Source organism: Lycorma delicatula, chromosome 9 (genome assembly GCF_047948215.1).
Source record: "Lycorma delicatula isolate Av1 chromosome 9, ASM4794821v1, whole genome shotgun sequence".
NCBI lineage: Eukaryota > Metazoa > Arthropoda > Insecta > Hemiptera > Fulgoridae > Lycorma > Lycorma delicatula.
In genome coordinates this window covers 78,875,207-78,898,792 of record NC_134463.1, presented here as the reverse complement: position 1 = coordinate 78,898,792, position 23,586 = coordinate 78,875,207, and the positions used below count along the sequence as shown (strand labels likewise).

General features: G+C 31.1%; 2 protein-coding genes across 3 annotated transcripts in view; both read left to right on the top strand.

Moving 5' to 3' along the window:
- The first annotated feature begins 497 nt into the window (after positions 1 to 497).
- On the top strand, positions 498 to 17,053 carry LOC142330543 (uncharacterized). Its single transcript, XM_075375885.1, has 4 exons — positions 498 to 589; positions 4,785 to 4,964; positions 9,236 to 9,377; positions 16,620 to 17,053. Exons 1-4 carry the CDS (start codon positions 503 to 505, stop codon positions 16,712 to 16,714), a joined length of 504 nt encoding a protein of 167 aa, XP_075232000.1. The 5' UTR covers positions 498 to 502; the 3' UTR covers positions 16,715 to 17,053.
- Positions 17,054 to 20,853: 3,800 nt separating this feature from the next.
- The window catches only part of LOC142330257 (uncharacterized), a 28,291-nt gene continuing 25,558 nt past the window's right edge, over positions 20,854 to 23,586 (top strand). For both annotated transcript variants that reach the window (XM_075375442.1, XM_075375441.1), the window contains exon 1: positions 20,854 to 21,061. In XM_075375442.1, coding sequence (XP_075231557.1) covers positions 20,921 to 21,061 — 141 coding nt within the window. In that variant the 5' untranslated portion in view covers positions 20,854 to 20,920. The remainder of the gene's footprint in view (positions 21,062 to 23,586) is intronic.

Sequence of the window (23,586 nt, the reverse complement as noted above, 5' to 3'; positions counted from 1 at the left end):
CACATAATATAAAAATTAATTTATCATTAAAATCAATCGATAGCTTTTTCAGGTTGTCAGCCATAATAAACGAAATGAAGACGAACTAGTCAATTGCTGTTGGAGTTTCTCTCCTTCAACTCAATTATAAATATTCAATTTTCCAAGGGTACAAATTGTAGATATTTAATTGTATATCAACAAAAATTACCTGGATTTTATATATACGAATTTGAAATTCCAAAATTGAAATTTACAAACTTTAATTTTTATATATGCATTTATTTTTAATATTTAAATAATTTTTAAATGGGTAAAAATCTTACTTTTAATTAATCAAAGCAACACTTATCAAGAATTATAAAAAGTGGAATTATTTAAAACTTTTACAAACAGCGTGTTCATGTAGATAAGGGTTATAATATTATATAATATATAAATGGATATAGAAAAAAACCGAATTTACATTATCAAATAATATATAGAATTATACCATCATTAAATAACAAAAGTGATAAAATTAATGTTATCCAGTATTAATAAATCATTTATTTCAAATTGTCTGTTACATAACAAGCTTTATCAGTGGATGGAACAACTTAATAATAAGGTAAGCATTTTATCTACTGTTAGGTTTATTTATTTTTATTTGAATTAATAATATTTAGTAGTTTTCAAGTATTAATTTACAACATAACTTAAAATTTATTAGGTTATTGAAATAATTTTCCAGAAATTAATTCTATAAGCACACACTTTATATTAAAATGGTTTGATTTAAATTATTAGCCAATTATCGTAGTAAAAATACTATCGCGTATATTATCAACCTGCTCAGGATTTTTGTCTTTCTTAAAAAGTTAGAGCTGGATAAGAATAATTATTGTAATATATTTTATTACAACTTTTATTTTAACAGTCATTAAAATCACGGAGTTCGTTAGAACTTCGCCGGTAACATTTCGCAGACGGCTAATTCAACGAATACGTTTACATTTCTAAACATGACCTAACCTAAAAGTGAAATGAAAATGAGGAAAAAATTAAAAAATAAGCATGAAAACAATATATTTCAGTTCAATTAGATTTGTAATAAAGAATACTTTCTAAAGATACCACGAATTTTGTAGAAACCTTTTTTTTTCCATTTGATGAACCGCGGGTCTCGAATATGTCTTTTTATTCATTTTTTTACGGTGAATTTTCGATTTGCGCCACTAGAGAGCAGTACTTGTTAGTACTAGATAGCGTACAAAAACTTTGTAATATACTTGAAATAATAAAATTTTAAAGAAAATATACTACAGCTTGTTTTAATAGTAAATGCTGTTATATAAATGAAAATAATGAAGATTAAACAATTTTTTTTATTCCCATCACTTCTTTAAAAAAAATCAAAGTATTAGTTTACAAGAGATTATACTAGTTTTATAAAAAAGGAATAAATAAAAAAGAAATAAATTCGATTGGTAAAATTGAATTTAACGATAAAAATCGAATGTCATATTTGCAATATTATATCACGGATCTTATTTTTTTTATTAAAAAAGGAAAAATATGCTACAAGTGAATTAATATGACTACCAACAACAACAAAATTGACCGTGAAATGAAATTTGTTTGTTCTAGAAAGGCAATAACTTTTAATAATTCGAATTATTTTAATTTAAACTTTTATTGATTATTTTTGTAATTAAATGAATGTAAGTTATAAATGTTTTTTCGAGCTAAAAAATTAAATAGAACTGTATGAATATCACAAAACTGAAATAGTTTTGAAGTAATTCATCGACATAAAGGCTACATTGTCATAGTGGTCGCTGAAAACAAAATAATTTAAATCATTACAATAATAAATAATTCGATCGTTAAATATCCTAAAGTATAACTTTAACAAAAACTTCATTAACGTGATAAGCCTACCGGGCTGATTTAGTGATTAACTAACTATTCGTTGCAAATCAATTTTTTTAACGGCTGATTTTCGAAGTCGACGGTTCTGAGGTTCGAATTCTAGTAAAAAATTAATTACTTTTTTTACGAATTTGAATAGTAATCAACGAGTACCGATGTGTAAGTGTTCAAAATTAAGAAACTGTAAACACACAAGTCCAGGACGTGGTTGGATCGGTATGCACCGGTGGGAGGAACGGAAGATCGGCCACACTCAACACACGCAAGTATGTATTGTAAGCGTCCGTGCGTACGGTCAACAGCGCGCTCATGGATACATAACTTCTGACCGTTTCCCTTTAGTTATTTTTATTTGTATTTATTATTTGTTTAATCTCCTACATTTTTGTTGCTTGTTTAAATCGCTAAAATGTTTAATTTTTTTTAGTTTTACGATTACAATTTTTATTGCTTTTTGAAATTCATTTATTCTTTACACGTTTTTTTTTTAAATTATTCAGTTAAAAGAAAGAGATAGGAAATTAGGATAGATAAGGGTTTTTTAATTAAAGGGTTAAGATTAAAGGGTTTTTTAATCGGGACCCTTATCATCGCTTTCACGACCACTTTCATTAACGCAAACTTTCAGTTTGCATGTCGGCAACTCGATCTGTTTCATAATAATGTTTCCTATTGTTAGTGCGTGTTTGCAACATTGCTTCCAATATTCAGCTGAAAATTGCTGCTTCACTACCAGCGTGAACCAATATCAGCTTCGAGCCTTTGGATACTGGTTTTTTAAAGCCTTCATCTCTGCTATCGGTTCAACCGTAACTTTTTTCGTGTGTCAAGTGTGTAAGATTCATCTGAAAAAATTATTGGTCTGACTTTCCGTCTAAATTCTCATTTTTTTAAGATAATTTACTCGTTTAATACGTACATCTTGTTTTCCTACAAAACCTTTCCTGTTTTTTCAGGGATATGTATGGATATTTCATGGTATGTATGAATGTAAATGAAGTGTAGTCTTGTACAGTCTTAAGTCGACCGTTCCTGAGATGTGTAGTTAATTGAACCCACCCACCGAAGAATCACTGAAGAAGGCCCGATCCAGTTCGTCAGAAATACAAAATAACTGGGGGGGGTGGCTAGACCTCATAAGGTCCTTTACTTTTCATGTACAGGAGGTTCGTACTACAGCTGAACAAGTGGTACAATGTCCAAATAGTCCATTAACAACAACTACCGGACTGTGAACCTCAATTAGGAAACTGTACTCAATTCTATATTGTTATACGGTGTGACAGTATGACACAGGGCTCTGAGAAGTGACAGGAATAGGAGGTACTAACAGAGAGTACAACAAAATATAGCGTCACGAATAGAATGTGCCTATTCGTAGGTATCAACTGAAGTATTGTTTGTAATTACTCGGGTGTTACCTATACAACAGATGGCTCGAGCTCGGTTAAAAATTGATGAAGGAATGAATAAGGAAGACGCTCAACGTGAGTTAATAGAAGAATGGCAGACAAGGTGGGTCGGTGGGTCACCTCGCGAAGAGGCAAATGAACCCGGTTTTTAATATATGAGATCGGGCCGTGGATCGAGAGGGAATTTGGTGAGCTGAATTATTGGCTCACCCAATTCCTGACCGGCCACGGCTCATTCCGAACCTACCTGTCCGAAAGACACAAGGTAGATAATCCGGAGTGCCAATATTGCGGTCAGAGAGACACAGCTGAACATGTCTTTTTCCAATGCGTTAGATGGGAAAGAGAAAGAAAATACATGGCGATTACTGGTCAGATAGACGTAGGCAATGTTACTGGAGTAATGCTAACAGACAGTGATAAATTCTCCGCGGTATCCAGCTTTATATACAGAGTGCTGCATAGGAAGGTGTAGGATGCAAGTAGGTGAAAGACAGCCTCACGTGCAGCTGCCGTCCGTCTGTATTTACAAGATGGTGGTGTTGAACCGAGGGGACTCCGGTAACCCCTGAGCAAGCGACGAGTGGTACCATTATCCCAGCTGAGGTGTTGAGTGATACACAAACATGTGAGTATCACTTTCAAGGTGAGTACAGTTGCAGTTCTAGATCGTAATGCAGTAGTCAGAAGTGAAATCAATAGTCCGAGTGGGGGGGGGGGGACAGCCCTAAGTGGAACCGTCGTCAGTCCGTGCTTGCGGGGGTGGGCGGCGGTGTGAAGCTGAGGGCTCCTAGGAATCCCAACTTTGTCACCTCCGGGGTTGTGCTATACTTGTAAAACCGGCCCCGGGTGGATGAGGAACGGTGAAGTAGGAGTTTTAGTCGGTAGGGTGCGGGCACACATAGGCTCTTAATTACATCTAGCCAAACCCGTGCGAGTCCGACACTCCCCCATTAGTGCGGGGTATTTCTCCGTAACACCGATAAAAAAAAACCACCGAAGAACACCGGTATCCACGATCTAGTATTCAAATCCGTATAAAAGTAAAAACCCTTTGCTTCAAACCCTTTACTAGGGTTTGAATCTTAGAACTCTCGACTTCGAAATCAGCCGATTTGCGATGAGAGTTCACCGCTAGACCAACCCGGTCGGTTTCTTTGGAAGTTGGGGTTCAGTTAACCACACGTCTCAGGAATCGTCGGCTTAAGTATGTACAAGATTACACTTAATTTACATGTCATACATATCATCCTCATCTCATTCGTCCGTGCGGGGGATGCTTATTGTTCACTACTTGAACAAATTGCAATGTACACATTAGACAAAATAAAATAAAATTAACCTAAAAGGTCGTTTCTCATCACTATTTGGGCGCATTATTTTTAATAAACTGTTTACTAGAAGTTGAAAACTACAATTTTTATTGTTGTTAATTTTTATTTTCCATCAATTAATTTTTAAAAAATAATTTTTTTGCAGGTAATTTTAATATCATTATCATCATTACTATATTTGATAACATGTATGTCGATATTAATACATGCATTTGAATTTGATTGGAAACATGTTGCGGAGTTAATGAATTTAACTCATCCAAAATTTGAAGGATCTGTTCCACCAATTACCGAAGAATTTGAAAGAGAATTTAAGAAAAGATGGGTAAGTATATGATAAGTATATGATTATACATAATAAAACCTAATATTAATTTTTAAAACGATTATAATAACTAGTAAAGATAAGTCATCTGAATAGTTCAGTTATTAGATTAACCAATAAACACATTCTAAATGAGTATCCTCTTTGTGGGATAGTCACATTGGAGGGGTTGGTGTCAAAACCGAGTCCCGGTCCCTAGGGTGGGGTTCAGGAACGACATAGTCGGGCCTGGATACCTTGCTCTAGGGGTTGGAGGCAGGCACCGAAACAATACGTTAGAGTGGACAATTCCCTGGGCTGTGTTATGCTTCACGGTGAATCCAGCAAAGGTTGGGTTGGTAGGGAAACAAAAAAAAGCACAATCTAAAGATAAAAAATCAATTCTTAACTCGGATTTGATATTTTTTAATCTGTTAATAATTACATTATACCGGTGTAAATGACATAAACAAAAGCTTCTATAGAGATTACAATTCAAAAAATTCTCTATTACAAAGTAAGTGTTAGCTTTTGATGGAAACTAAAAATTATAAAAAGTTTGACAGACTAAAAATCAAATCCCTTAACGTTAAAAATTTGTTATTTGAATAAATTCTCATTAAAAATAGTTTTTATACGTTTCTAACATATCGGAATAGCGCCTTGGAAATTGAACGATGTGAAACAGGGATAAATATACCAACAGCCAAAGTCATGGTTGAAAAAGTAGCTGCATAAATCATTCAATTAAACATTCATTCACTACATAAACTTTCCTTGTTTACTGATGGAATTAATGAGTAGCTGCCCAATAATTCAGCAGATCATTATATAACTACTATAGCGTTCGATAAATCACTTAAAATGTAACAAAAAAATATTCAATTTTCTTGAAATTAACAAAATTCTAACATGGAAATATAAAAAAATATCCATCTAATTTCTGTGGTTACTTGATTCAAATTTAAAAATTATGAAATGACGATGATTATCAAAAACTTTATACCATATCTATTAAATTATAATAATACAAACTAAGATATAACTTCTTTTAAATGAATCTGTTAAAATACTCTTTGATTATCTACTTAGTTAAAGGTATTGTCATAAAAGCTTAATGTAATTCTGGGTTAAAAGAAAGCAATAAAATATATATTTTCAATTATAATAGAAAAATTATACGAAAAGACTCATACAAAATTGGCAGTCATAAATTGTTAATTGATCCAAAATAATAGATAAACCATTTTAATTAGGCATCATCACTTAAAAATGAAGTTAACATTAAGGATTATTAACGTATAAAAATTTGGTCATTCTTGATATTTGAGAGGACAATTGATAAATAGAATCAGTACGACCAAGATTATTTATTTATGTAATACCAGGTTACAAAGTAACAGCACATTAAAATGATGTCAACAGTACTCTGCAGAGATGCTAAGGTATATGTATGCAGTCTGGCGTATAAGTATAAATGTACCGGTAAATGTGTAGTCTTGAACAGGCTCTGGCCGACCACTCCTGAACATATGATTAACTGAAACCAAACCACCGAAGAACGCCGGTATCAACAGTCTACAATTCAAATTTATATAAAAGCGACTGCCATTACAAGGACCTAAACCTTCGAATTTTTCACTTCAAAAATCAACTGATTTTGCGATGACAAATTTATAAATGTACTAAATGTAAAAAATAAATTTATAAATTTGTAAATGTAAACCTGACCAGGTTTTACTATAAAATTAAAGAGAAATTGTTTTGCATATTTTATAACTTGATATAAATAAATTTTGTACTTCTTTATTTTATAACCAATATAATGAATTTAATAATGAATTCTTTTCAACTAAAAAGCACAAGGATAAAATTGTTCATTATTTTTGTTTTTGAATGTATGGACACCAACAAATACAAATCAAATAAACTACTAAGAGCATAGGTTTGAGCATGCGCACTAGTTACTGAACGCTGTCATAGCCTACGGCTGAGGAGCATTCAATAAATTCTGTGTAATGCAAAAACAGACGTAAAAAACAGCGTTAAGATAATTCGTAATTGCGCGCGCGATAATATATTTTTATTATTCTTCCGGAATAGACATCTTACACTAAAACATTCTAAATTTTTTGTCAACCAATAATTTTTTAAATATATTTTTTTTTTTATTCTTTATATACATAGCTAATTAATTTTAATTCTTTTATGGCATCCCGTAGGAGGTTCACTGATGAGTGTTATTTTCTACACTCCATTTCACCTTATCACATCTTTTACCATTATTTTTACTTTTTCGCCTCCGGTAATTAACGTTCAGGTATTACTTCAGAGGATGATATCTATGAGTGTAAATGAAGTGCAAGTCTTGTACATTCTCAGTTCGACCATTCCTTAGATGTGTGGTTAACTGAAGCCCAATCACCAAAGAACACCGGTAACCACGATCTACTATTCAAATCCGTGTAAAAATAACCGACTTTACTAGGATTTGAACGCTAGAACTCTCGACTTCCAAATCAGCTGATTTGGGAAGACGCTTTCACCATTAGACCAACCCGGTGGGTTACCATTATCTTTACTGGTTGTATTTATAACACCGATAGTGCATCATTTACAACATGCTATGTAAAAAAAGCCGACAAATTTAACCAGTAAATTGATAACAATATTCTAACGTATTTTCAACAAATTAAGTGGTGATAAATCATTACACATTACACACTAATTTAATTTATATATATGGAGTATAATGCATCCTTAGGTTTTAAATTGAAAAGGTTCTGTATTGTCAACCACATACACGAAGACATTTAACATTTGTACAAAGAAGTAAATATTTTTATTAATTTTATATCAATACAATAAATAAAACGTAATTTTAATCGCTAATATTCAACTGTTTGTATATGCAAGGTTGTCAATATAGAATCTTATTAATTTAAAACCTTTGATAAAATATAAGAAATCTGCTACTCAACTTAAGATTGCTATAAGAATGTAGAAGTCTGTTAAGCCGGTGTTCTCGTTTGGTAACCGAAGGGTAATTTGGATTTTGAAGTAAAAGGAGATTTCTGAGAATTATATCAACATTATAGCAAAAATTTCGGTTAAAATCCGGTTAAATCCGGCATAAAAAAGTTAACATTGTATCTGGATTTGACCGGCACAACACTGTGATCAATACCAGCCTATAGCGCAACCAAATTAACTTCATATATGAGGAAAAATGTGCATTCGACTGAAGTAAATGAAATAATTTACCTGTTTTTTTTTCTTCAATATATTTATTTAATAACATTGTTTCATTATCTGTAAATAGATTGTTTCCTAATATTTGCGTAGACTTGACCTTGTTTACAGCCTTAATAATTTCTAAATAAATACTAATTAGATAATACGATAAAATAAATGTTAGACTAAATTTATTGATGAGAGAAAATTCTTTAAATGTACAATGAAAAATTAAATATTAGATTCGTATTGAATGTAAATATTAACAATATTATTTTTTAAAATATTTATTATTATTACGAGGATTATTTTTTTTTCAACGTCCGATCGGTCACGAAATTAAAACCACAGTGAAAATAAAAAATTTTTTATTTGTAACAAGTACTTACATAGTTACGATATTTCTCTACATAGTCGCCACTCCGATTTAGACATTTGTCGTAGCGTGGTACCAACTTTCCAATACCCTCGTCATAGAACGTAGCCGCCTGTGTTTTCAGCCAAGTTTCTACGCTGGTCTGCAGCTCTTGGTGGAATTCATGGAACGTGGGACGACCATCACTGCAGCTTCATACTGCGTGACTCTTCAACGTCTACGAACAATTCAGCAATAAGAATAAGCAATAGCAATTCAGAATAAGCGGAGAGGAATGTTGTCATCAGGCATTGTCTTTCTCCATGACAAGGCTTGGCCGCACACTGCAGCTGTAACAAAGAAGCTCCTGCACCGTTTTCGTTGGAAAGTGTTTGATCACTCACCATACCCGGACTTGGCTCCATCCGATTTTCACCTCTTTGCTTACATGAAACGCTGGCTAGGAGGTCAACATTTGGCACAGACATCGAGCTGCAGACCAGCGAACATTCCTCTCCGCTTATTCTGATTTATCAGTTAGATAAAGTTGGAATTAAATTATTATTTAAGCTAATGATTCAGAAAGAACAATAGATATCATATCTGACAATCCGGATTTTATATTTCTTTCATGAGAAATACATTTAAATTTAGTTATTAAATTTGATAATATTTCTTAATAATCTTGTTCTTGTTTTTTCAGGAGAGCAAAATGCGAAATCCAATATTTATGGAATTTTTATACAAAAAATCGCTCATATACCAACAAAAAAACAAGCTACCAACAGATCAAAGTATAGATTTTGTAAATGACTACAAACATTACCTAGAAAATACCATATTAGGTAATTAAAAAAAAAAATTAAAAAACTCCATTTAACTTCTTTAATGTTTCTACTATCGGCGCAATAATTTTAAGGTTCTATAAAATTAAATTGTTCATCTGATTTCGAAACAAATTATATCTCTTTTTCACGACTATCCAAAAAGGAATGAAATGTATTTAGCGTGTATGTATATATGTAAGTATGTATGTATGTATGTTTGTTCCACCGTAGTAGCTCAACGGCCGAACCAACGCGTAACGTAAGCATTCCGCGTTGGAATCCTTACGTTACCGGGAGTGTCATAGACAATATAAATATATAATATATAAATACAATATATATATATATATATATAAATATAATTGAGCTGGATTTGAAATGAATGGTTTGAATTAATCGAATGATTAATATTAAAAATATAATAGAATTAAATTTACGAGAAATAAAATAAAATAATATTAAATGAATTAAAAATATTTTTTGTTTAGTAATAATTTGCTTCCCATGGGGGATTGCGTGCGAAGACAGAATGATGAGATGATGCAAACACCTCGTGCGAGGTTAGACCAGTCAACAACATCAATTGGTAACAAATGGGGTGCCTTTGGGGCGCTGTTTTGGGAAGTGCAATAGGGTTCTGTTATAATATCTCAGGAAAAAATCCGATTTTAAAAATTCAAACGAGGTATTTGTTAGTAGATTGAAGGCTAACTTTTGCATCCATCAGGTACACTCTCGATCTAACAAGTGCCGATTATTCGGGAATGTTATATCATCGCAACCAATCTCCCGATTTTCAAATTTAAACGGGGTATTTGCCAGTATAATACAAAATTATGATGAAACCAAATAAAAACAAATAGAGAAATTTTTTTCGGCAGTCGTGTTTTTTAATTTTTAATATATATATATATATATATATATATATATATATATATATATATATATATATATATATATATATTTTGCTCAAGTTCTTCATTTTGAGTTTGATGTTATTAAACTTTTATAGTTGTTACGTTCCACTTTTCCGTCGGGTGGTGCTATCTAGCGAGGGCTACAGTCTCCACGGCAAGCTTAGTCAGGCGAACTGATCACGCCATGTCCAACGTCATAATGCCGCAGAGAGTGGTCATTTTGAGGTAGCGACTTATTCATTCGGCGCTCGAATCTGATCCAAGGCGGTCACGTCATACTCTTAGTCCGGATGGATTCCATTTTTTGTTCGGATGAATGTTAGGATGAATTTTTTATTTTTATATGTTAAGTTATAAGTTATGTTACAATTCATTTCATTAACTGTCAAGACGACAATTCATTAAACTATTATTCAACAAGCAACAAGGCGTTGTCTTCATTCATCACCTAGGATCATACAGCCCAACCTCGTTCTAAAATCTACCACAACGCGTTAACGGTCTTCAGACGAGATCGTTCATAACTATAGTTGACTAATTTTTTAAGGAATATTATCAAGGTGGTAAGGAAGAAAGGTACTGTTTTATTTCAGCTTTCTTTTGTGTACCTTGATTTTGATCGCTTACTGAAAAATCATTTGAGCAATCGAATTCAAAGTTTTACACAAACTATCGAATTCTATAACTTTGTCATCTACATTATTTTTAATGGATATTTCTCCATTACCTCGACTCCCCCGTAGTTTCTCGTGCAAATATTAGTTTTTATATTTTGATTCCAACAAAATAAAAAATCTGATGCGGACATCACATGACTTCCTTGTACGCCTATTAAATTGCATATATACATTTTTTGCTGCACTTCATACAGTCTTATTTCATTTGAAAGTGAGATACGACCCTCCAATTATTTAATAAAATGGACAGTTACACAATTACTAAAATATTAGTTACTAACATTAAATATTTATACAATTATTAATTAAACAATCTTATCTGAAATATTAGGATAGAGTAAAAGTCCCTTTATTATTCTAAATAAATGTATGTCTTATATCTTATTTAATACTATGTTTTTAGGTAGATTTCATAAGAAAGCTACCTATTGTAATTGATACCATGATTCGACTTCTGGAAAATTTCAATATATCTTCGCGTTTCACATCCCCCCAGACCCCAAAACCATTGTCAGTATATAAAAGTTTATATATATATATTTCACTTTCTTGAGGACACAATAACTGCCGTAATTTTGCGCCAATCACTTTCAAATTGATACATAAAATATAACGACCCAAAATCTCGGTCGACTTCGTTAATGGCCAAAATCGTATCATGGGGGTGGAAATGGGGGGGGGGCTTTGTCCAAAAAACAATATATCGCTATAACTTTCTTATTAAGTAAAATATTGAATTCATTTAAAGTTCCTACTATTTTTTGGATAAGAGCCAAGAGGTGGAAAAAATGGGGTTTCAAGGACAAAAAAATTCATAGCTCTCTTAATAGCTACAGGATCGTATCTTTTTAAAGTGGTAGTTAGTCTTCTAAATATTACCTAAAAAGTTTGAAACGATTTTTGATACGACCAATTCTTACGGCAAGGAATGACGAAAATATTGTTGGAATTATAAGAAGAAGCTTCCGAATAAGTTAAACATGTGAAACTTGTTTAAATATGAAACCGTTGTCTTATTGAGTGAATTTGAAGTGAACGCATTTAAACTGCCGTGACTTAGTACTGTGTATATTTTAATTTTTGCAAGTGACAATATGTTATGTGGGTAATGAAGGCCTATTGTACTTTCAAATCTCTCAACATCACTGCTGTTACATTTATACATTTTTTAAAATAAAACTTTCTGAAAACGTTGTCTTTTTTATCAGTACAAAGAGACAAACCTAGAATCTCCCACTAATCCTCAAATAGGTGTGTTGTCAAACAGTTTAGGAAAATCATAAGGAAGTCTTGATAAATCTAGCAGTAGCTTGTAGTCTAATAAGAAAACGTAACGTCCGTAAAACTTGGGAAGTAATGTTTGATACGAGCTCGTACAATCCGCGTTCGCCTACCCCTATTTTGCCCAGATGAAATCAATCCCTGCCTTCCAGGATGCCGAAAGGAATTTTTTTTAATTATTATGATGTAACCATCACCAAAATGAAAAACAAAAACGAATAATCAGATGTTTCACCAAATCTGATATGGATACCATGCGACTTACTTGCACGCCTATTAAATTACATATATACATTTTTAAAAGTACATAAAATTTTATTTCATTAATAACTTCTGATATTTTTCTTTCTTCTTTTTGTTAGTGAATTATTATTCATCGTAAAATTTTTTACAATCAAAAGTTAATAATTATTAATAGGTCAATACATCTAAATTAAAAAGAAATGTTAAAAAAAAGGAGATGAAATCCGATTCAAACTGATGTGACCTCGCCTTGTAAGATCCAAATATTTCATTAATTAAAGTTTCATTTGGCTATAACTCTGGAAAAAATGAAATTAAGTACAACTTATGATATATCGTTAAAAGGCTCTCAATGAGGGCTTATTACTGGAGTTAAGAAAAAGTTCAAAAACCTAATATTGTTTTGGATTTTGGGGTTTTTGGACACTTCTGATTTAGCCGAATCAAAATGGGTGGTGCACAACTAGATGTTACAACAGTTCTAAATTCAAAATTTCGACATTCTACAGCTAAACTTTTTAAGATTATGATACGTACGTACGTACATACATATGTATGTAGACGTCACGCCGAAACTAGTCAAATTCGATTCTGGGATGATCAAAATGTATATTTCCGTTGAAATCTGAAAACCGAAATTTTTCGTGGTCACAATACTTCTTTTACTTCGTATACGGAAGTAAAAATGTCTAAATTTACGAAAAATTTAGACATTTTTTGAATTATATTACACTAATGAACAAATAATATCCCGATAAGTTTTGGGCGATAAAGAAATTTTTCCGGTTCAAGTGCACGGGTTTGGGTTGAGATAACAGCTACGTTACCTTAGGCATCATGTCTATTATCTGGACGTGTCTGCATATTCATGGCTCTGGCTCTTTTATCTTCCCGTTATGTCATTACCACAAAAAAACTATACTTTTCCATGTCGAAAACAAGAAACGATACCACATTTAGTAAATTAAACTTACTAAAATTCAATATTATTTTACAAAGCACCAGGAAGGACAAGATAAATAGACGTGATCCGCAGGTAACTGATATTTTTATTCATCATCGCTACTCGATTGATAGTATTATCTCTCTGATATCTACTATATTGATTGCCCAAGAAAGCTGTTTATGTTCGTAGATTGATTACAGGGTAACGCTCAAATTACTCAGACAATACACAATCAGCCTGTCGTTCTTTTGTTATCTCTTGCGATAAAAGTTCTTGTAAAGTAAAGCGATTAAATATACTTTTTCTTTCAATCCGTTTTTATATTGTGGCTGCGGTATCTTCCGACTATAGAAGAAAAATTTGTCGTATTTTACAAGAATGTGGGATTCTATCCAGGTTGTCGGGTTTGGAAAAACTGTCGTGAAATGAGATTGAATTTTGCCGAATTACCGTTTTGGAAGTGTAATGTCAAATCGTGTAAGCAACAAACCAGAATGAATTTGGGGAACTAACTGGAAGATTCTGTTTGTCACGGTCGTACATACGAGTATAATTCGTTTGAAGAGCTTCTTCTTATCGATTTTTGCGATCGTTTGTTAAATATGTGCGAAAGATATTCGTAGTTGAGATCATTAACCGGTCGGCTAATATCTTATTTTAAATTTTCAAAGAGAGGATAAAAGTAATGGTACAGTTTACTTCAATCGCTGGAAGGCGTAAAAATATGAAAAACTGGAATTGGCAGGTTTCACGCATGAAGTGGTTAATTACAGTATAATTTTATTGATCGCGACAGCGGAAAATATAAACAGCATATTATAATTTGTGGGTTCCGTTAAATTTTAAAATAAAAATCATCGTGGTACGTTACGGCAGTATGTTAAATCGTATCTAGCCGAGTTCATGTTACATGCTAAATATACCAAGGATAATATATTACAAAGCATCGGCGAATTTTTACGTACCAGCATCCAAGAAGACGGTAAGAAAATCTATACACTTATTCCTGTGCGTTTCCTTTTTTAATAAAGATTCTACGAGTTTGTAGTAACGTTAGATTTTCAGTAGGGGAGGAGACGCCAAAATAATAGAGTTTATTCTTAGGCGCATATGTCTATTATTTCGACACCGGTTACATTGTCGAATAAAATGCAATTTTTATGTTTAATAAAGTACCAAAATTCAGTGTAAATAATTATTTTTCAAATAGAAAAAATAACCAATTTTCTGTTAGTGATAATAACAAATGGTAAAAATTATGTTTTTTTTTAAGAAAAGATAAAAAGCTTGTTCAAGATAAAAAAGTGAAAGAAGTAAAAGTAAATTCAGTAAAAGAAGTTATTAATTAAATAAAATTTTATGTTCTTTTAAAAATGTGTATATGTAATTTAATAGGCGTATAAGGAAGTCATGTGATGTCCACATCAGATTTTTTTATGGGAATGGAAAAGATGTAAGGTAGCAAAAGTTAGGCGAGATATTAACACAGACTATACTGAATGTAGAAAAAGGGAATAAGAAATCCATTTCCATATCATACGTAGCAATTGAACTCACTGAAGCTAACATCAGCTGTACAATATTATGAAACAAATATTTTACAGTATTATACTAGTCTAAAGATTACGATAACATAACATGAATAAATTGTTGAGTTTACACATCCTTTATAATAAAATTCTAAAATCTCTATCCAATGATGTCTTTTCCCTTTAACAATCGCGTGACAAGTTGTTAAAGATAAATTTCTGAGAAACTTGGTAACTGAAATTGTCCATATTTTGTCATTTCTTATTTTATTTAGAATGTTTATAAAAAAATAATATTTAACATATAAAAAATCGTCCTTCATTAGGATATTCCTCATTTAGTAGCTTAGTTAAACATGTACACACACACACACACGCGCGCGCGCGCGCGCGCGCGCAAATATATATATATGTATATGTATATACAGAATATTTCTTAAATGGTGGGCTGGCTTTCGGATTCTACTTGTAAAAATTAACAAAAAATATTCTTAGAAAAAATAGCAATTTCTTCTCCTTGCTCCCCCTGTCGGCAATTTTCTTATTTTTATATAAAAAAATTATATGTGAATCAAATTAATATTTGGTAAACGTATTGGAAATAAAGTTTTAAAATTGATGAAAAATGAAGACTTAAATACCTTCGCAAATTACAAAATGGCGGCCATGTTTATTATTCAATCCGTTATAACTCCATAAATATTAGTTTTATAAAAATTTATGTTATTTGCTAAAATATTAAGCCTTTTTTTTATTTTGAACAAAATGTTATTTTATTTTTTTTAAATCTGTTAAAAATAGTCGATTATGGAGAAAACAGATGTAATTTTGAGTCATAATTATTAGATCCATTAATCCATTATTGGGAGAAAATTATTACTTAATCTGATACTAATTTACAATAATTGAATTAACAAACAATAAACAAAAAGAATTAATATTTAATCGAATATAATGTAAAGTGGAGGACATGAAAACAGACACAAAATTAAAACATCGATTATCCGCCAAAAACATGACCGCCATTTTGTAATTTGCGAAGGTACTTAATCCTGATTTTTTTGCTAATTTTAAAACTTTATTACCAAGACGCTTATTAAATATTGTGATTCATTTATTCGAACTTGAGATATAAATTTTTATATAAAAGTAACAAAATGACAGACAATGGAGAAGGAATGAAATATTGCCATTTTTCCTAACGATACTTTCTGTTTAGTTTTATAATAGTATCCGAAAAAGTATAGCCAGTTCACCATTTATATATATTCACACACACACACACACACACACACACACACACACACACACACACACACACACACACACACACACACACACACACACACACACACACACACACACACACACACACACACACACACACACACACCCACACACACACACACATACACACACACCCCCCCACACACACACACACACACACACACACACACACACACACACACACACAACCAACAGTATTCAGATTTTATACTGATTAATTACTTAATTTCAAAATGTATACATACAAATAAATATTAAAATGTAACAGATTTATCATTATCATTATTTAAAAATTCTAATTATTTTTAATTTTATCATAGATTTTTATGTACTTAAAAATAAATTGATTCCACTAATAATATCTTATTTTCTTTTTACAGCAAATTTAACAAAAATTCCAGACCCGCAATTGAGACAAATGATAGCACAATTCATTTTACAAAATAGAACAGATATAAGAAAAAGGCTTGAATAAGTTTATAAACAGAAAATGAATAATGTAAATAGTAATAAGCAAGAATAAGGGGAAAAATAGTTACATAAAAACTTTATGAAAAGTAATAATTATTCTATTCTCTTATAAACATATTACTATTTGATATTTCATTATGCTAATTAATATAAAAATATAATTATAAAATTTATATTATTATTATTATTACTACTATTTTAATATTATTTCTCCAATAAAAAAGTGGTGTGTTCGTTTGTTTGCTGTATGTGCTCAAATTTTTATTTTGAATAAAGCGCTACCATCTAGCGAAAAAAAAATTGAATAACTATATAATAAATTGTATTATTTACTATTAAAAGTACGTTGAAGCACCTCACTTCTTGATACGAACGGTGTATATATATATATATAATCCTTTTACTTCATTATATTTCTGTCAGCATGTCAACAGAAATATAATTCAGTAAAATTACTCGTTTTGTTTTCTTTAATGAATATTTATAAAATACTAACACAAATATGAAGGAGAATACGAACGCGTCGAGGGTCTGGTTAGACGGTCAGGCGAGCGAACCGTTAAATCACTAATTAATGATAACTAAGGCTATTATTATTGATATAAAATATCAATAAATAAATGACCTGTTTTGATGAATTTCGTTTATATTCAAAGTTTATAAAAACCGTCACAAGAATTCAGGAGATGATCTCCCACATCGAAATAAAGAAAAGACTTTATATCGACATACGTCCGAAAATGCTTAGTTTACCAGCTATCCACCATTTTGTATTTTTAACAAAATTTATTTCTCAGGAATGGTTAATCGTGTCAACCTAAAATTTCGTATACTGCTTGTACCTACAGGTTTACTTGTATAAAAATAATGAACCTGATGAGCTTTATCAAGTAATCATTTTGATATTTAATAATTTTTAGAAAAAAACCAAAATTATTAAATCTATTTTTAATTAATTTTTTCTATTATCGATAAGTTTTCTATTTGCTTTTATTTATATTATGTTGTTCAAACATTGATAAAAATTGTTCTGTTTAAAGTTGTATCACATTTCCAATCTGGATTGTGTGTTTTGTTTTTAATTAAAATTGAACTTTTCAAATTTGTTTTAATTTGAATAGACGTTATTTACATCAGTGTTTTCAGAATTAAATTTTCTACAAAGTTAATTAGAAATTTTTATTATTTTATTGGCAAATTAACAAAGTTATTTTATTCCAAACCAATAAAAGTGTATTTTCCGATAAAATATTTTCGTGTTTTACCCCATTACTCTTAAAACCTTTGGTCTCGGACCACTTCCATCCAATTTCATAGATCAAAAATCTTAAAATTTACCCCTCGATCTGCACTCTAAGAATTTTAGTACGGTTTAATTTCACAGAGCAGGGATAAATGTTTCGCGAGCCGAAACTAGCTAACGAAGCGTTTTATGACCTATGTTTAAAGAACTTTTTTTCTTATTTTTGACTGTGAAATCTCCCGAGAGATTGCCTGCAATTTGGAATCAATTTGTATTTTTTTTTTTGCGATCTATACTTCTGGATATCCTTTTAATTTATGTTTAGTATTAAACTATAGAAAATAACAAAACTTCATTACTAATTATTTTAATTAAATTACTAATATAGTATTAGATTTATAATTAAATCTAATACTATAAAAAACAGCATATACATAATAAACAGCATTATTCTCAGAGAAAGTTGCATCTGTATTCAAATGTTTTTCAAATGCTACAGCAGTCAAGTTGTTGACTTACAAATAAATTTAAAGCGTTGAATTAACGACCTACTCTGTCAAAAATATGTATTACGTACCGTACATCTACTCATAAAAAAAAATAATTTTATTGTTTTTTTTTTGCTTAAATTTTTTTCATTTTAAAAATTTTATCTAGATTACCATTATCTTTAATCACAAGTTGTACATTTATATTAAAAGATAGAATCTGAAGGTTTTTAAATTATTTATTTTCATACTATTTGAATATACTTTCAGGAAGTTTTAATGAATTTAGCTACACGATACATGATTAATATTGTATTTATGCAATAACGCAATGAAATGTTATTCAGTCCTTCCCAATTATTCACAACTGCGTAAATGAAAATATATGTTTTTTCTTTACATCAAGAAATTCACTAGGATTTAAAGATATGCGATAATTGACTTGCTATTAAATAAACATTTAACAACAATAAAACATTTACATTAGGCTAGTAAATCTCAATACTCCCATTTTATTTCACAACTCCGGTTTAAGCTAAAGATTATCTGCGTGACAACCAAAGACATACTCTTATCCTTACTGCAGTGTTCTACGTGCACATAGTTCAGTGCTCTTTGTTGCGTAATGCAGTATTACATTCCGGAAATTAATGTTTATTCTACTATTTGGTTAGTAAGTGATTGTCTTGTTTTTCTCACCTTGTCTTTAGCAGACATATTACTAAGCTTAGTCTCTAAAATCAAGGACGTATTGTCAAATGGGGATTGTATCTTCATACAATGTTACACGTCATAAATGATGTTGTACAAAATACTTCTACCTTAGCTCGGTTCGCGTGGCTGAAAGATGAAATATTCCAGCTTGTATGATTGTTTCATATGATTAAAATTTCAGAAATGATAATCAAAGTATTTTTTAGCTCAGAAACGAAATACGAGAGAAAATATATTAGTTTTGATCCGAGCATAAACTCATAAAGAGTTTCGTATAGAAATGTAGCCAAACCAGTTCAGAAAGATGTACATGCAATATAACATAATTTTTTTTAATAATATTCATTTTGCCTTATTCAATGTTTTCTTTTAAAATTGTGTTAAAGGATAACTTTAAAAACTAAACGAGGTGGTAAAATACGAAATGACAAATTTTGTTAAAAGGAATAATTTTGTACCAAATATTTAAAATTTAGTTAGAAAGATCCGGAGTAATAGTGCAAGGTGAAAAGATAAAAATACTACGATTTTCTGATGATATTGTAATTCTAATTGAGAGTAAAATAGATTTAAAAGAAAATGAATAGCATTGATGAAGTCCTTTGCAAGAACTACTGGATGAAAATAAACAAAAACAAAACGAAAGTAATGAAATGTAGTAGAAATAATGAAGATGGACCACTGAATGTGAAAATAGGAGGAGAAAAGATTATGGAAGTAGAAGAATTTTGTTATTTGGGAAGTAGAATTACTAAAGATGGACGAAGCAGGAGCGATATAAAATGCCGAATAGCACAGGCGAAACGAGCTTGCAGTCAAAAATATAATTTTCTTACGTAAAAAAATTAATTTAAACGTCAAAAAACATTTTAGAAAGTAAATATTTGGACCGTAGTTTTGTATGGAAGTGAAACCTGGACGATCGGAGTACCTGAGAAGAAAAGAAGAGAAGAAAAGAAGCTTTTGAAATGTGGTGCTATAGAAAAATTTTAAAAATCAAGTGGGCGGATAAAGTGGTTTATACAGTGACAAATGAAGTGATGTTGCTGAAAATCGATGAAGGAAGAAACATTTGGAAAAATATAGCTAAAATAAGAGACAGACTTATATGCCACATCTTAAGGCATCCTGGAATAGTCGCTTTGATATTGGAGGGACAAATAGATGGGAAAAATTGTGCAGGCAGGTAACGTTTGGGATATGTAAAACAAATTGTTAGGAATGCAAGATGTAGGGTGTACCGAAATGAACCGACTGGGACAAGATAGGGAATCTTGGAGAGCTACATCAAACCGATCAAATGACTGAAGACAAAAAAATAATAAAAGCAAATATAGAGTGTAAAGTTTTTCAGGAATTAATAAGCTAGAATAAACTTTATCGGATAAGTGAGAATGTGGGCGAGGAAAATGTTTTAAGACTGAACAATTAAATTAAAAAAAAGAGAAAGTAATGAAGACAGGAATTCGGGACTATTTTGTCTCATGTCTGGTCACTTGTAAGAATTTGCAAACATGGATTTATATCGTGTGATTGTATGCATGTTGAATAAAAAAAACTCATTGTTGAAATACCAACTGAATTTCAGATTATAATTAATAAGTATTTTAATGTTTACACTAATTTGAAATAGATAAGAATTTAAGTACACATTGATAAGCAATCGTACCCGTAGTTTAATAATTAAAAATTAATGATTAAACGGCAATGAATTTAGTAGTCTAATTAAAATATAGATTAATCATGTGTATATGAACAATGAAAAATGGCCAAAATTTGTTATATTATTTTCAAAATTATAATTATTATTAATATATTATTGTATACAGTTAGTATAACCGATGCTAAAATTAATAAAAAATATTTTTTAATACAGTATGGAGCAGCAGTAATCACTGAGTTATTTGTAAGTAACTAAAGCATACACATATAAAAATAGTTAAATAAAATAAAAATTGTTTAATTTAAAATACTTGTTTTAAGTTTAAATAAAAAAATTTCCCACAATTGTAATTTACTGCCGATCTCCGTGTCTGAATAAGTAGTGGATCGCATTTCGTGCGGAGGTCCCGGGTTCGAATCCCGGTCAGGCATGGTATATTTTCATACGCTACCAATTTCCACCAAGTTGAAGTTCATAGCTCTTGATTCCCACTCTTTCATAACAGAATAAAACTGTAATCATTGAAAATATGTATGTTTTAGAGACGTATAATGTTTTCACTTTTCTTATATTGAAAGTTGACGGTTTGAAGCCAAGCCTGAGAAATTGTATTTTAATATCACTGAATATTATCTTCTGGCTACAATTCTTAGAGTTTTTATTAATGAAACATTCTTTTCTTACGATCTAAGGATTTAACGTGCTATACGTTCACTAACCGAATTAACAAAGAACGCAGCGGATAATTCAATAAAAATTGGATATTATATGTACAGTCTTCTGGTATAACATATGAGTAAAGGTAAAATGCAATACGAAAAATATACTTACGTACGACTTACTTCATATAGATCTATATTTTTTTTTTTGTGTGTATTGCTTTATTTAATAAAACTTAAGTAAATTGTACAGTAATAATGACGTGAAGGGAGTGATACCTTCCAAAACAATATAAAAGTTTAAAGTACAGTACAATAAAAAGTATAACGAATAAACATAAACTAAGCTAACGAAGTACAAACAATTTGACAATTAATTGTTATGAACGAAAAAAGAATTAAATAGTAACACAACATAGGTATTGAGAACAAACCCACCTTGTTGGTCTAGTGGTGAACTCGTCGTCGCAAATCAGCTGATTTCGAAATCGAGAGTTCTAAGGTTCAAACTCTGTATGAATACGAATTTGAATACTAGATCGTGGATACCGGTGTTCTTTAACCACCGGATACCGGGTTTCAATTAACCACACATCTCAGGAATGGTCGACCTTCGACTAATACCTTACTTCCGGAGGCTAAACAAAAAAATGAAAAAGGTATTGATAACAATAAAATTAACTGGTTAATAAAAAAAGAACAAGCAAATGAGTATAAAAATAAATTGTACAAGTTATTCATGAGAAAAAAAGAAGATATATAACAAATTAACGGAGGTCACATATAAAAATAAAGTAAAAACAACGAAAATTAAACAATTCATAAACAACAAAACAAAATAATTCATATTATTAAATTTAAATAACTTATAAATAATATGAGCAAAATTTCAGTAACAAAAGGATGATGTTCAACGCACAACACCCTCTAGATCCAATACGTGCAGCCTCTTCAGTCGTTTCACATTTTCATTATTAACCAAAAGGTTAACAACCAAATGGTTTTGGTGCGCATTAAACTTAGCCGGGAATTTCTTCACGAATAAATGGTGTCCCTATATAATCTTGAATATGCTTGTTCTTCGCAAACCTCCGAAATATTCTTCAGCACTTTTTTTTTGGCATCTTTGGGTGATGTCAATATTGCTAATGCTTGGCGTACCCCAAAGTTTTATCCCGTAGATCCTTATAATCTTTAAAAACGCCTTGTACAACAAAAGTTTGTTATTTAACTATAACACGGACCTTCTTCCTAATAACCGGTTCAACCGTCTAATCTTGATATTTAATTGTTTTCTTTTTTCTCTCACGTGATTTTTTCATGATAGGCGACGCGGCGGTCCAAATGAAGTCCGGAACGTTGTCCGAATGAGGGATGTGAACAACAACCAAGCAAACTCGTGGGAAAACTTCCCTCCTTATCGCAAACGTCACATTCCTCAACTTTGCAATATCAACATGTACCTTTCATTTAACTAGCCATTTACTGAGAAGGTCTAACTCCGATTGCAGTTTCACCGACGCTACTGTTGGGTTAACATCAACCGCCATAATCGCAATGTCATCAGCAAAGGACGCAAGAGTGGTGTTTTCCGTACTAGGAAGATCAGCAGAGTAGATTGAATACAAAACTGGGCCCAACACTGTACTCTGCGGAACCCCCGATTTCGTATCAAAAAAATCTGATAACTCTTGGCCACCTGTGAGAACCGTTTATCAAGGTAGTTGTGTAATACAAAATAATATGGTTGTGGCAGGCTCATTTTAAGATTGTAAAGCAGACCAGGTAACCATAACTTATCGAAAGGCTGTTGGATATCGAAAAATACCACCGTGCAGTATTTCTTCTTTTCCAAACAACCGTTGATGACGTCAACAATTCTATTCATTTTTTCAATGCGGAGTGCCCACTCCGGAAACCAAATTAGTGTTAAGGAATAACAACAACCCCTTCTACTAAAATTGGTCTAATTCATCCGAGGAAGAGCCTCGTAAGAACTTAGAGAGATTAGGTAAAAAGCTGATAGGTCTATACGAAGATAGATACGAATACAAATTTATTATGTAGAGCTTTTTTTTTGTTCAATTAAATTAAAATAATTATTTTGTA

Bases quoted from the DNA above. Each gene is read 5' to 3' on its own strand.
- LOC142330543 (XM_075375885.1), top strand. From the start codon at position 503: ATGTTATCCAGTATTAATAAATCATTTATTTCAAATTGTCTGTTACAT. The intron at 590-4,784 runs GTAAGCATTTTA...ATTTTTTTGCAG, and splicing joins TGGAACAACTTAATAATAAG to GTAATTTTAATATCATTATC. The intron at 9,378-16,619 runs GTAATTAAAAAA...TTCTTTTTACAG, and splicing joins CCTAGAAAATACCATATTAG to CAAATTTAACAAAAATTCCA.